The sequence below is a fragment of the Dryobates pubescens genome, chromosome 20 (assembly GCF_014839835.1).
Source record: "Dryobates pubescens isolate bDryPub1 chromosome 20, bDryPub1.pri, whole genome shotgun sequence".
NCBI lineage: Eukaryota > Metazoa > Chordata > Aves > Piciformes > Picidae > Dryobates > Dryobates pubescens.
The window spans coordinates 17,048,089-17,062,637 of NC_071631.1; the positions used below are offsets into that span (position 1 = coordinate 17,048,089).

General features: G+C 52.2%; 2 protein-coding genes across 3 annotated transcripts; both read right to left on the reverse strand.

The window, feature by feature from the left end:
- Positions 1–3,506: 3,506 nt before the first annotated feature.
- On the reverse strand, positions 3,507–8,481 carry CDK3 (cyclin dependent kinase 3). The gene is made up of 7 exons (XM_009897935.2): positions 8,219–8,481; positions 7,206–7,283; positions 6,709–6,829; positions 6,065–6,235; positions 5,541–5,642; positions 4,518–4,721; positions 3,507–4,118 (listed from the first exon to the last, which is right to left on the reverse strand). Exons 1-7 carry the CDS (start codon positions 8,344–8,346, stop codon positions 3,993–3,995), a joined length of 930 nt encoding a protein of 309 aa, XP_009896237.1. The 5' UTR covers positions 8,347–8,481; the 3' UTR covers positions 3,507–3,992.
- A 1,839-nt stretch (positions 8,482–10,320) lies between these two features.
- On the reverse strand, positions 10,321–14,476 carry TEN1 (TEN1 subunit of CST complex). Of its 2 annotated transcripts, none has more exons than XM_054170723.1 (4): positions 14,412–14,476; positions 12,966–13,072; positions 12,692–12,849; positions 10,321–11,467 (listed from the first exon to the last, which is right to left on the reverse strand). In XM_054170723.1, exons 2-4 carry the CDS (start codon positions 13,049–13,051, stop codon positions 11,331–11,333), a joined length of 381 nt encoding a protein of 126 aa, XP_054026698.1. In that variant the 5' UTR covers positions 13,052–13,072; positions 14,412–14,476; the 3' UTR covers positions 10,321–11,330. The 2 variants fall into 2 exon arrangements, with proteins under 2 accessions (XP_054026698.1, XP_054026697.1); XM_054170722.1 differs by lacking the exon at positions 14,412–14,476 and adding an exon at positions 14,080–14,210.
- Between the last annotated feature and the right edge of the window lie 73 nt (positions 14,477–14,549).

Sequence of the window (14,549 nt, forward strand, 5' to 3'; positions counted from 1 at the left end):
GACTCTGTGGCCGTGTCGTCTCTGCAGGCTGAGGCTGCAAAGTGGCTGAAGGCAGGGTCAGTCCTTCCCACACACAATCTTGTGTCCTGCAGCCTGATCTGCAAAGGGATTGCAGACTCCTGCTCCCCCTGATCTCACAGCACTGAACCCCACTGGACTCCCTGGCAACCAGCAGCAGAACAAGAGGACACAGTCGCAAGCTGTGCCAGGGGAAGTTTAGGCTAGAGGTGAGAAGAGAGTTCTTCACAGAAAGAGTAATTGGCCATTGGAATGTGCTGCTCAGGGAGGTGGTGGAGTCACTGTCCCTGGAGGTGTTCAAAAAAGGCTTGGATGTGGCACTTGGAGCCATGGTTTAGTTGTCAGGGGGTGTTAGGTATTAGGTAAGAGGTTGGACTTGATGATCTCGGAGGTCTTTTCCAACCTTATTGATTCTATGATTTCTTCCTGCATGTGAGTCCCTATATTTAAGATTTTAGAATAGAATAGAATAGACCAGGTTGGAAGAGACCTTCAAGATCATCGAGTCCAACCCATCATCCAACACCATCTAATCAACTAAACCATGGCACCAAGCACCCCATCCAGTCTCCTCCTAAACACCTCCAGTGATGGTGACTCCACCACCTCCCATTCCAATGGCAAATCACTCTCTCCATGAAGAATTTCTTCCTAACATCCAGCCTAAACCTCCCCTGGTGCAGCTTGAGAGTGTGTCCTCTTGTTCTGGTTGTGGTATTTGTCCTTCTGAAAGCCAATGGGACTTTGCTCCCTGGTCACACGGACACATCTGAAAGAGGGGCTTGGTCTCCAAAGGCTGCAGTTCCATGTTATGTTTGATCCAAGTGGCTGCACAATGACTTGGGTCACCTCACAGAGCTGCTGGCAGAGGAAGCCAAGCCCCAAGCAAAACCAAGCCCTGTGGAAGCAGATGATGTGGGGGTCTTGTCCTGCACCTGTCCAGAGGCAGCTGTGTTGCAAGGGAAGGGATGACCTTCAGTAGCAGACTGATGATGCTTGCAGTTCATAGTGATGTGAAGCTGCTTTCTGCACCCCTTGGCTGCAGGATCCACAAAGCAGTACAGAAAATTTACTGTTCCTTTAGGTGAGCTTTCACTCCTCTGTGTAACTGCTACTGCTCAGCCCTGCTGAAATGAGCAAGTCTCGTCTCTCAAATGCTCTTCCCTGCTGTGGAGCACTGTGGTGCATCCCTTGCCTTGTGGAGTGAGAAAAACAACCTTCTGTTGACATGAGCTCCTCTTAAGCCTTTCCCAAGGGCTCTTTTAGCTGACCCTCTTTGGGAACTGCAACACACTCAACATGATCCATAAGGGTAGAGGTTTTATCTCCCTCCTCCTCCCATCAGAGCAGCAGTAAAGCCTCTGTTTCCATATAGCCTAACTGGGATTTAAGTCGGTGCTCCAAGAGGAAATGGTTCTCCTGTTGGCAAGCTCAGCACAATCACACTGCTGGTAGGCAGTGCTCAGCATTAACAATCTGAGCTCAGCTATGCAAACACCAAACTTCCATTCCATAATCTGTCCAGGCTTTGTCCCATGCTCTGCAGGGTCTGGGTTGCCAGCCCTATGGGTGCTGTTTGTGGCCATCTCAGTTGCCATGGTCAATATGGGGCAATGTGTTGGTTTACCATGGGGGCAATCATTGCACACCCCCCAGAGCATCTGTTCCCAGCCTCTTTCCTCTTGGTAGAGCACTGCTGGCAGATGGAACACTGCATCTTCAGACCAGCAGCAAGGGCTGGACCTGGGGCTATAACAGACCAGGGCACCAGAAGAGAAACTCAAAGGCCCTCAGAGCGCAGAAACATGGCCAGGTAAGGATCGTGTCCCAGCACAACCAAGCAGCTCCAAACTAGTGTGGTTCCCAGCAGCCTTTGGGTCCCACTTCTTCAAAGCTGCTGGGAGCAGCCTTGCTGTGCCTTGGCTTTGCACCCTGCTGCCTGAAAGCAGAGAGGATCCATCAGCCACAGTGCTGTTGCTTTTTCTGCAGCAAACAACAGAGCATTGTCTGGACAAAATCAATCGACTTTAAAATGTGGATGCAAAGGCAGGGAAATGATTCCCGAAGCAGAATTCATCCATGGCTTACAAAGGTGCCCCTGTGAGGAAGGTGATATCATACAGGGGCCATGAGATGCTGCAGGAGCACAGCAGGGCTTCAATTTTCCTGCTACAGGGTTCTGGAGGCTGCTGTGTGAGCTCATCTTCCTGGTCAGTCAGAAAATCTTCCTTCCCAAGCACAAGCAGGTCAGTTTTTTCCAGGCAGCCACTCCAGCATGATTGCTAACAACAGCTTCAAAAGTAACACAGCCCCACCCCCCCCAAAAACCCCCAAACCAAACCCAAACCAACCTGATTTGTGTAAACTGCAGAAGCAAAGGAGCTACCCAGGTCCTGGTGGCCTCTGAACCTGCAGAGGAAGCAGAGCAGTGGGGCTAGGCCTGGAAGGAGGTAAGCAACAGGTCCTGAGGTTTTGCTGTCAGGAGCTGTGACTGCTGCAACAGGGATGCCAAAAGGTCTTTTTGATGTCAGGACTTAAACAGAGCCAGCTGCTGCCTTTTGTCATGTGGGGACAGTGAATGAATGGTAGAGGAAGCTGAAGGGCAGCAGATCTTGGCTTTAGGTAAGCAGATTTGGGGCTGAGAGAGGCTTTTTCAGGAGGGACTCTAAAGATTTCTCTCCCCTGTGCAAATTCTCTGGTATCTAGGAGGTGGGGAGGGAGGTTTGTGCTAAAGCTTCACATGAAGCCACCTCTCTTCTTCATTGCTTTGTCTGTCATGAGACTCCAGGAGTGTGATAGCTTTTGAGAGCTGTTCAGGCTGTGCTCAGGTCAGTTCTTAGCATCACAGTTATGAGGAGGGCATGTGTGTGCATGAAAGAGGAGGGCAGGGTTTGGCTTCCCTAAGTTAAAAATCCATCTATTGAGCATTTAGATAAGTAGAACATGACTCTGAATTGCTTTGTGGCAACCTCTGATGGAGACAGCACTGGGCTGTGGGAACCTCAGCCCTTCATTCCACAACAAAGTCCAGAGCACACCTCTGCACCTGCCAAGGATTTGGGCTGGAAAGGATAAAATAAAGACTGCAGGAGATGTGGAAGGGAGAAGAGCTGTGTGGAAAGAGGAGCCAGGCAGACTGTTCTGTGTCACTAGCCCAAAGGGCTATGCCAAACAATAAACACCGAGGCTTCTGAACATATAACAAGCCTTTATTTTATTTTTCCTGTACAGAAGGAAGAAGAATGAAGATGTCAAACCCATACCAAAATGTTGTGACTATTCTGCCAACATTTGAACTGCAAAACTGTTTCCAAGACAATAAAGCAAAGGAAGAAGCAGCAGCACAGCTGGACTGGTGATGGAAAGCCAGAGTTTTAGCTGTCACTGCTTCCAGCCATACACAACATGTGGCTAAATGGAGCTTTTTGCTTCTTGATCCCAGCTAAGGCACAAATGAAGACACCTGACAGTGCTCTCCAGCTTGTGGAGCAGCAGAATGTCAGCTCTGGTAACACCTCAGATTAAATAATTTGCCTAGTGCTGACAAGCCCAGGCTGAGGTAACAGCAGCAGAGAAGCACTTCCCTGCCCACAGCAGAGCTCCAGCACGCCCTGGCGTCAGGCACTGCCACCGACAGACCTGGGAACGCCCCGGTGCTGGGCAGATTGAGTTCACTGAGCGTTACCTCAGCTTGATGAACAATGCAAGGATACCCTTCTGGAAGATGCTCTCTCGCCTACCTACATGTCAGTGTTTTATGCTGATAAATATCCCCGCTCTTCTGCACAGGGCCTCTTCAAGACAGCTCTGCTGGCTGTAACCCAGACAAACTTGCCCCCAGCAACAGGCTGAGAGTCTCTAAACGCAAGAACATCCCACTCCAGGTTTCTCAGGAGAGGGGAGGCCCTGAGTGCCCAGAACCAGGCTTGCACTGCTACCCAGAGGTGCAAGCGAACCAGGAGAGCTGTGTCTTCTTATCTGCAGCGTCTCTGCAGCACACGTTGCTCTTCAGGACTCCGAGGGCTTCTCCGGAGGAAGTAGCAGTGACTGAGGGCTGCCTTGGCTGAGATGCGCCTGCTGGGGTCGTAGAGGAGCAATTGCTGCCACGAGAGAAAAACAGCAGGTTAAGGATTTCAAAAGACAAACGATTGACTGCACCTGTATGTGCCTGGGCCCCGGTGCAGACGTTGCTCCTGCCTTTTCCCTTCTCTGGGCTTTGGGAGCAGCCCACAGCTGAAGTTACTGAGAGGATTACTCTCGAAAGGTTTTCTGACCCTCAGTGCAGTGGTTTCCTAAAGGAGCCTGCACAAACAGTCCTGCTTCAGAGCCAGGACTGAGCCCTGTTCCATGATTTGGTGTTTCTGCGATGGCAGCAATGAGCATTAGAGCCAGAGCAGCTGCAAAGACTTCCAGGCAGATCAGTCCCAAATATCTCTGTTCCTTGCCCAGTTTGACAAGGTCCTGTTTGTCCCTGGGGCTTGTTCTGAGCCCTTGCTCACCACCAGTAGGTCTCTACCATCTCGATCTAAGTTGGGAACAATGTCTTTCATCTCCTTCCTTGCCCACCGGGGAAAGTCCCTCTTGTAGTCAGGCAGCTGGGTGACCCCGGGCCAGCTCGCCTCGGTGGGAGTGCCCAGGGTGCGAAAGATCCGGAAGAGCTGATCAATCTCAGAGTCCCCTGGAAACAGAGCCTTCCTGGTCACCTGGGAAAAAAGGAGAGCCACCAGCTGCCACCTTTCCATCAGCTGTGTGCCCTGCTTCCTGCTGGAAGCAACCCTTTGTCCCAGCCCACGCAAACAACTGTGAAGAGCAGGGCAGTGACAATGCAACCATTCTGCCAGGCAGTGGCTGGGAGTCACGAGTGTCTGGCTGCTTGTTTCCAGCCCCTCTCCACGGATCCATGCTCCCCTGAGGCTGCCCCTCTTTTCCCTTATCCCTCTTTCAGCCAGTCCCTTCTCCCTCTTTGCCTCCAGTTTCCCAACACCAATTCTTGCAGGGTAACTCCTTCCCTGCCTACTTGTCCAGGCTCTGCTGAACTGCAGCTCAGGAACTTTGGGAGGCAGGGATAGTGCTGTTACGCTGCAGGGATAACCAGAGCTCTTCAGAGTGGTGTATGGACCCCTAGGAGATCCACAGTGCCATGCTATGAGAGTGATGGTTCTCTGTAGCCCACTCTGGGGATATCTGCAAGACAGTCATCTCCTCCCAGGATCAAAATGCTGCAGCAAGAAGAATGAAGTTCCCCCTTCTGTGAGGAAAGGCATAGCATTCCCATGTGCCTGGACCTTTAGTGGGACAAGAGAGACTTCTTTGCCTTCTACCAGGCCCCTGAGGGCAGCAGATCTCCTTCTGAGCCTGCAGCTGTGGATCAGCTAGCCCTCCAAGTGGACTTTCTATGATACACACCCCAGCATGGGGTGGTACCACAGTACCACAGATGTTCTGCATCTTGTCCCTCCTCTCCCACTGCAGCTGCATCTTCCCTGCTCATTAAAAAGGGTTTTTTCTAACCCCCATTCTACCATTTCTGCAAAGATGCAGCCGATGCTCCAGATATCCACAGCAGTTGAGTAGTATTTGCATCCCAGCAGGATTTCAGGGGCTCGGTACCACAGAGTCACCACCTGGTAAGGAACCAACAAACAAGCTTTGACTGCTTTCCATGGGTGAAACTAGAGGCATGGGATCCTCTCTTCTCAGCTGCAATGCAGTGACTGTGCAAATCAGAGCATGCCAAGGCTGTGCTGTGAGTTAACTGACCCCTTAGTGACAGCAAGAGTGGGCTTAAGACATCGTTGTTCAACAGGACACTCTGGAACAACTAAATGCACCCTGTGCAGAGGTGGGAACCCAGCTTGCAGGCAGACTGGGATATAAGCAGCCAGCACACTTTGTGTGGACATGAGGTAACCTCTTAGCTGGGGGTTAGGTGAAGAGCACAAACCTGGGTACGGTTGTGCCTCTGTTAAGGGCAAGTAACTTGCTGGTGTTCACCCACTGGGGAGTGTGCACCACACTCGCAGGTGTCAGGCAGCCCCAACAATACCTCATGAGTGTATGTGCGCAGGGGGACTCCAAAAGCTCTTGCCAGTCCAAAATCAGCCAGCTTGATTGCTCCTGCTTCGTTAATGAGCAAGTTCTGTGGCTTCAAGTCCCTGTGGATCACCCTGTGCGAGTGGCAGAAGCTCACACCCTGGAGCAGCTGGAATAGGTAGTTCTAAGGAGAAAAGAGATTCCAGACAAGATCACAATAAAACACACTTTGGGTCTTTTATAGACCTGAATGGGGAAAAAGACCTTGCTCTGATGCAACACCAGGCTTGCAGGCCACTGTTCAGAGAGGCACACCAACTGCCCACACACCGCAAGGGGACAGAGAGACTGCAGTCCAAGCAGTGGCAGTGCCTTCCACCCATCCTTTACTCTATGCAGAGGTGATTAGTGTTGGACCCCTCTGTTGTCCTCTTACCAGTGATTTGTTCTGCAGTGAGATGGGCTGGAAAGCCTGCAAATAGCTGGGAAAGAAATGTGCTGAGCAATAGTGCCATGAGGTTTACCCTCTCCAACCAAGGATAAATTTCTTCCAGATCCAGGCTGGCTAAGGACAGCTCAGTTCTGGCTCTCCCCAGCAGAAGGCAGCAAGGGGACATGGTCTCTGCCCTGCCTGCCAGCACCTCTTGCACACTGTACCTTGACCAAGCTTAAAGGAATCTCTCCAGTTCGAGAAGAGTCCATGTATTTCTTCAGGTCCTGATTTAGATACTCAAACACCAAATAGAGCTTCTTCTGGCTGTGTAAGACATCTAAGAGCCTGCAAAGGAAACACACTTTCATCGGTACCTTGCAGCTTCTTCACCAGACCTTTGCAAGTACCCAAACATTCCTCCTCCCACAGCTGCTGTCACACTCTGAGTCCTTTGGAGCAGATAGAGGCAGATATAAAAGCAGCATCTAGAATGGGGTGGCAGCAGCTTGGACCAGCGTGAGTTGCTGGAGTGAGGTGGCAGTGCTGTGAGCTATTGCTGAGACCCACAGAAGTGTGAGTGGTTCCTGCACTGTCCTGTTTATTTTGCTCCTGTTTGTGCAGTCAGGGAAGAACAGGAAAAACCTTCTTGCTGCCTGTACCCAGAGCTCTTTGAGCAGGACCTCATGGATGAGCTGGTAGGGAGGATTCCTGCAGGTCTTACCTGACTATGTTGGGGTGCTGCAGCTCCTTCAGCAGTGAGATTTCTCTGATCGCGGTGCTGGGGACACCCTCTGTCTCCCTGTGGCAGAAACAGTCTGTGTGGCACCCTGCTCCCCACTGGGATCCCACAGCCCACCAGGGTCCTGTGCCTCTTCTCCCTTCCACCGTGCCCCACCACCCGCCCAGGGGAGGCTGTCTCACACTGGGCACCCTGAGTTTGGGATGGGGCTGTGTGTGTGGGGTGGTCTGGGGCAAGGCAGGGCAAATGGAACCATGGGGAAGGAGTGGAAGGGGATGACCTAAACAGTGCAAGCTCTGGGAGAGAGCTTGTTTGGGAAAACCTGAGAGCACACTTGGAGAAGCAATGACCGTTTAAATGCCCAAGCCTTTCTTTTCAGAGGTGAGAGGAAAACTCTTTGCCCCTCAAGCAAGGCTGCCTCCACCAGCCTGAGGGGCTTGCAGGGGTGAAGTGCCATCACCATCACAGAGACAGCCCAGGGGAACAGTAAGAAGCTTGTATCTGCTTAGTGCCCAGCCTGGAGGGGTCGAAGCTGGCCCGGCTGAGAGGCTGAGCCTCACCAGGCCCCAGCAGCACACCCCTGGGGGACAGGCCAGCTGCCCAGGTGGCTGCTGCTTCCCCCTGCCCCGTGCCATGAACACAAGGCCAGGCAGCACCAGCTCAGGCCCTGGCTGCTTGTATCAACTGATGGAAACATTTTTCCCCCTCACATCAGGGTTGGGGTTTTTTTGAGCCTCTTGCACTACTTTGAGTGCCAGGCTGGGCTCAGGGCCCTGCTGCTCGTGCCATGGTGGGGCCGAGGCACCGCTGGGCTCAGCTGGTGGCCGCCTGCCCCACAAATGGCACCCAGAGGAGCCATTTGTCTTCCTCGCCCCCCCCTGCCCTCAACATCCCACGGGCAAGGAGGCAGCCAGCCTGGTCCCAGGCTGGGCTGGGTGGGCAGAGGGCCAGGTGGAACTCTGTGAGCCCCCTGCCCGGGGCTGTGCCGCACTCACGAGTCCAGGCGGATCTTCTTGAGGGCCACCAGCTGCCCCGTGCGCTTGTTGCGAGCCTTGTACACCACGCCGTAGGTGCCCTCCCCGATCTTCTCCACCTTCTGGAACACCTCCTGCAAGGGGTCCATGGCCCAGCCTCAGCCTCACGACCGCAGCTCTCTGGGGGAAAACAAACCCCAAGTGTGCAGAAGGTGTCTGCTCTGCCAGTGTGTGCCCTGAGCTGGCTGCAGGGTCTGGGTCCCTCCTTGCTGCTCCTCCAGCACAGGGACCTGCCTTAACAGACAGCGTGCCCCAGCAGGCTTGGGTGGCAGCTGGGGGGGGACACACACCTGTGGGCTACCTGGAGGTATTCAAGCAGACTCAGAAAGCTAAAACAGGCCCAGAACCGGCTGGTTGTGACCCAGGGTGTGTGGTGTGCTGGCTGAGGTGAAGATGGAGGGAGGTGCTTTGGGCCTGCTGGACAGGCAGCAGGGACCGCAGAGGGCCAAGGGAAGCGCTCCAGCTCTGCTCGCTGCGTAAGAGGATGTGGTGGGTAGTTAGGGTTCCCTGGGACACACTCAGGTGAAACACACAGCAGAGATGATGGGGGTTTGTTGTTGTTGTTTTGGGTTTGTTTCTTTGTAGTTTTTGTTTAGTTTTTGTTACTGGGTTTTGTCTTGTGCAATTGTCCCCTGTACCTCCCCACGGTGGGCTGTGCCACTTGGTCAGCCTTTTGGAAGATGCCCTTGGAATGAGATTAATCATTGACTTCATAGCTAATAGAAGACTAAGGAATATTGTGGATCATGGCACCAGGAAAGGTAGAGCCACAGGAACCATCTTCTGGAGGGCTTGGAGGCTCCATGTCTCTGGATAGGAACAGCAGAACGTGGCAGCCCACTAGCTGAGCGAGTCCACAGAGCAGACCCCAGCTTTTAGGTGACCTAAAAAGAACTGATTCAGCCCACTGCTGAGCTACCAGCTTAAAATCTTTTCCAAGTTGATACTGATTTGAACGAACCAAAGCATGGCTGCTCTGTGGCTGAAGAGGAATCCACATGGCCACGGCAAGCTCCTGTGTGGCTTGTGAAGGTTGAGTTTGCACTCAAGTCTCCATCTGGAGTCATTGCCAAATTTGCTCTCCTCATCCTGGCTGTTTGGTTTGTGGGTTTTGGTTTGGTTTTGTTTAGTTTTGGTTTGTTTTTCTCTCAACATTTGCAGGACCTTGGTATTTTGGATATTCCCAGTCCTGATACCTTGGATGTTCCCACCTCTCTGTCAAACCTGGCCATTTGGATAAAATGTAAGCACAAGGAGAAAGGTAGGAAAATGGACAGGAGATGAAGTATAAACATAAACACATTGTGACAGGCTCCTCCTCATACAAATCTAGGCTAAAATCCTGCCTCTTGAGATCAAGGGTTTTGGACTTGGGCTGAACAGAGAGTGTGCTGAGACAGGTCTTTCAGTTCTCCCTAACTGTGAGGAAACACATGTGATTAAAGATTATAGAAAGCACTGTAATTACTGAGCCACCTCAGGCCCTTGAATCAAGCCTGCTGCTGACAGGAGACTTTGCCAATACCTACTGCATTTTGATCTGCTGCTGTGCACTGTATGGCTTCAGCCCTTGTTTTCTGAATGTTTCATCAGACAATCTGAGCAAAAAGGCTGCAGGTGGCTGATTTCCTCTGCTCACTCCAGGTCCAGGGATTCCTGTAACACAGGAGTGTCTTCTCTCTTGGGCTATTTTATTCCCCTCTCACACCAGTCATTTTCTGTCTTTCTGTTGATGGTTTAGCTCCACTAGGTGAGCCTGGCACCATGCTCTTCAACCACAGGAGCTCTGATGTAACTTCACCTCCTCTTCTTGCAACTTCTTCAAAGCCAAGCACTTCCTTACACACCCAGTACTTAGGAGAATTGCATATTGCTAAATTCTTCTAGATGATCCACAGGGTTTCTGCAGGGCCTAATGCATTTGACTTAGGAAGAAATACCTTTCTAATTAATAAAAACCAGGCTGCCTTTACATCTTTATTTATGGAACTGTCAGACAATCATATCATAGAATGGCTTAGGTTGGAAGGGGCCTTGGAGATCATCTATTCCAACCTCCCTGATGTGGGCAGGAACGCTTCTCAACTAGACTTGGCTGCTCAAGGCATCATCCAGCCTGGCCTTGAACACCCCCAGGGAGTAGGCATCCACAACCTCCCTGGGCAGCCTGTTCCAGAGCCCCACCACCCTCATACTGCAGAACTTCCTTAGATCCAGTCTAAACCTACTCTCCCTCAGCTTAAAACCATTCCCCCTTGTCCTATTGCAAGACACCCTTATGAAAAGTCTTTCTCCAGCCTTCCTGTAGGATCCCTCCAGGTATTCAATCAAAACCTTCAGATTCTTAAAAAAACCCATAAATAGTGATTTAAGGTCTCCTAAACTGAGTCAAGTCAAGGGAAGAAAATCAAGTAGCATTTCTCAGGGCATGGCAAATATTTATTTGAGAGTTAAAAGCCAATCTTCCCCTTGGAAACCAGCTTCAGAAAACCCAGAGAGCTGGGTGCCACTGAAAACAGCGACTCTTTGTTCTTCTTTTTCCTTTGTTGGTCCATCCAGAAGTGAGTGTCTTGCCAGGAATGCTCCCATGTGGCAGCTGACTCACAGTAACCAAACACCTGCACTCCTGGGCCCGCAGCCACTCTGGGCTAGCGAACTTTGTGCTGATGCCCTTTACCTCTGATGTGCCAACAGCATGGCAACCTGCTGCACTTTGGCAGCACGTGGGTGTGTAAGCTGCTTAGCTTTTGTGATTTGGAGACTTCTCCTTTTTGTGCTATCTCCAGGTCTTGCATTACTAAAGGACCAGTATAACACCAGCCCTCACTTTGGTTAACCACCCTTTTAAACAAGCACTAAACCTGCTTCCCAGAGCTATTTTTACTGATGATACCTGGCATGAACAAACAACCCACAGTCACACGTGAACTCCAGTGCTTCCCTGCTTAGCAGCATTGCTATTTGCCATGGCACAAAGCAGTCTCTTGCAAACCCACCTTTTAAATTTACTTTTAACCTATTTGTGGCCAATGGCAGTGCAAGGACCAGCAGATGGCTGGTCCTGGAGCTGCTGTCAGGATGCGCTGTCTTCCATCCGCTCCTGCCTCTCACTGAAGTACTTCCTCTGCTCCTGTACGGCTTGTACCAGCAGGGGGACATTCATCCCTTGCACACAGGTCAATATCCTTGCCTTTACCACGGGGCCCTCACCTGCAAATATAAACAGGAAGTTTCTGTAGTGAGAAAACGAGACAGAGAGCTCAGAGGCAAACAGAGAACTTCCCTCAGGTAGAGTGTGGCCCAGCTGGCCAAGTAACCATAGCCTGAGAACATGTAGGAGTGGCCACAGGCTTCCACCAGCACAAGCAGCACACCCAGGAGCAGGTTTGTTCTGTGGCATGCTTCCTCTCTGCCCTGTTGGCTACAAAACTGTGGTGATTGACACTGCAGTCTCCTTGCACCAGGAAACACTAAGCCCAGGACATGTTGATGCCAGTGCCTGCCTTGCAGCATCTGTCTGCTTTGTGGCTGGAGGAAGTTTGGTCTTCCCTGTCTTAAAAAGCATCCAGGGATGAGTGGAAGCTCATTTCTGGATGTCTCTGTGCAGACAAGAAGAGGACAGAAGAAGGCTGGGCTTAGAAAGAGGCTCAATGCTATGAGCAACAGTTCACCGCTGGCATTCAAATGGGGACAAGGAGCTGCACGAAAGGGCCCAAACCTTGGTGACACAGCCACCATCTCAGCCTGCTCTCCTTCTACCCTTGAAAATGGGGCCAACTCATTCCTAAGCTGTGATGACCAAAACAAGACATCTTTCTAAAGGGATTTTGCAGCAGTGGCTTAGCAGGTTGCTCACTAGGTGCCACATCCAGTGTGGCTTTCCACATGCCACCAAGGACTTCAGTGGCACAAACGCAAATGCTTGTTATCAGGTGTGGCCAAGGCAAAACAGGATTTGCTCACAACCCCAAGGCCCAGCCCAGACTAACTCCCCACACAAAGCACCGAGCAGCTGGAGTAATGCTCAGGGCACCCCAGGAAAGGACAACAGGGTGCCCTGCCTGACAGATCCTGCCCACATTCCTCACACCCTGTGGCTGGGCTGAGGGCAGGGATATAATTAGAGCCTTTCAAGGATGGCAAAGCCCAACCTTGCCAGCTCACAATGAGGTGCTTCGATGAGCCATGTTTGAAGGGAAGACGGTGTGATGGCTGGGGATAATGCTTGAAGGCTTCAGCACAGCTTTCACAAGCTCAGTGCTGCTGCTGAAGTGCTGCTTCTTTCTAACAACATCTGTGCCCCAGGATCACATTTTCACCAAGGGTGGCTCTCCTCATGGTCAATGGGGAGAGACAGGGTGCTCCTGTCCTGAATCCCATGCTTGTGTGACCAGAGGCAGCCTCATGAGCCTCAGTGGTTCCTGGAGCTTTTACCTTTCCTGTGCTCAATCTCTCCCAGGACCATGTAGTAAGATCCCAGCTGGGCTTGGAATGGCTCCACAAATGAGGTGTCAACAGAGACCTGGTACTGCACTGAGCTGTGTTCAGCAGTGAGAATGACTTTGGAGTGGGCCAGGTCGTAGTAGCATAACCTGGAAACAATTGATTTCGGAAGGTCAACAGTGCAGACGTACAGCAATGAAAGGGAGGGGGCCCAGCCAGAGAAGGCAAGGCCTGGCCTGCAAGGAGAAGTGAGAACCCTTCTCACCTTCCAAATGTCCTCAGTGCCTCCCCCTCTGGGACTGAGCTGTTGATCTCCCATGGGAAGTAATAAACACATGCATTTAACTGCATCTCATACAACTGCTGCTGAGCCTGTAGAGAAGCAAACATTAATGGTTGATGATCTAAAAAGGTCTTTTGCAACCAAGACATTCTACGACTCTGTGCCTAGCCCCAAAGGCATCTGTTATACACACACTCCATGTGCTACTTTAATGCCTGCCCAGTCCCAGCAGCAACACATTGTTTCTGTTTAGTGCACGGGTTCACCTGCACTTCAACACATGCCCAGCCTCAAAGGCCATCTGTGGTGTGCACCCAGAATGTAAGCAGCAAAACTGGGCTGGTGATCATCCCCCTGTACTTGAATACTGTGCTCAGCATCAGGGCCCTCAACATGAGAAGAACATTGAGGTGCTGGAGTGTGTCCAGAGAAGGGCAACAAAGCTGCTGAAGGTCTAGAGAACAAGTCCTGTGAGGAGTGGCTGAGGGAACTGGGGTTGTCTAGGCTGGAGGAGGCTGAGGGGAGAACTCCTCACTCTCTACAAAGCTTTGACAGGAGGATGTAGTGAGGTGGGGTCAGTCTCTTGCAAGTCACAAGTGATGGGACAAGAGGTAATGGCCTCAAGTTGTGCCAGGAGAGGTTTAGGTTGGACATCAGGAAAAATTCCTTCCCCTAAAGGGCTGTCAAGCTCTGCCACAGTCTGCCCAGGGCAGTGGTGGAATTCCTATGCCTGGAAGGAAGGGTTTAAAAACCATGTAGATGTGGTGCTGAGGGACATGGTTTAGTGGTGGATGTGGCTGTGCTGGGTTAATGGTTGGATTCGATGATCTTGAAGGTCTTCTCCCTCCTAAACATGATGCTGTGCCTGGCCCCAAGTGCAGCACCTTACACTCTCCATGCATGCCCAGCCTCTGCTGCAAGACTGTTTCAGGCACCGTTTCTCACACAATTTATTGCACATCCAGCCTCAAGCACAGCCCACTGCGTGCACCCCCACTGCACAGGCAGCCCCGCTTCCAGGTACGGCGCGTTACATGCACTTGGCATCCCACTGAACACCCACACAGCCCCACCGCAGACCCCAAGTTCAACGCACAATGTAAAGCACCGTGCTCTGCGCACACCCTCCCCAGCTGCAGGCTGTTGCCCGTCCGTTTAAAGCTCCATTGAACCGAGGCTCCACACCGGCTGCAGCCCGTTGCATGCCCGTTTAAAACCCTGTTGAACGGCGGCCCAGTCACAGCTGCAGCCTGTTCAAGGGCAGACTGAACGGACGTCCGGCTGCAGCCCATTCAAAAACCGCCTTTAAGGGCGGCCTTAGCCCGCTGCACGCCCCTGCAGAGCCCCCTTTAACGGCAGCCGTAGCCCCCTGCATGCCCGCTCAGAGCCCCCTTCTACCGCCGGCGGAGCCCCCCCCACCCCGCTCACCGTTTCCCGCGGATAGGCGGCGCTCACGCGGCCGGGCGCGTGGACATGACGTCACGGGGGGCGGGCCCGGCGCAGCGGAGGCCGGGCCGGGCGGTCGCAGGGCCAGGCCGGGTCGGGGTTAAAGCGGAGCCGCTGCCG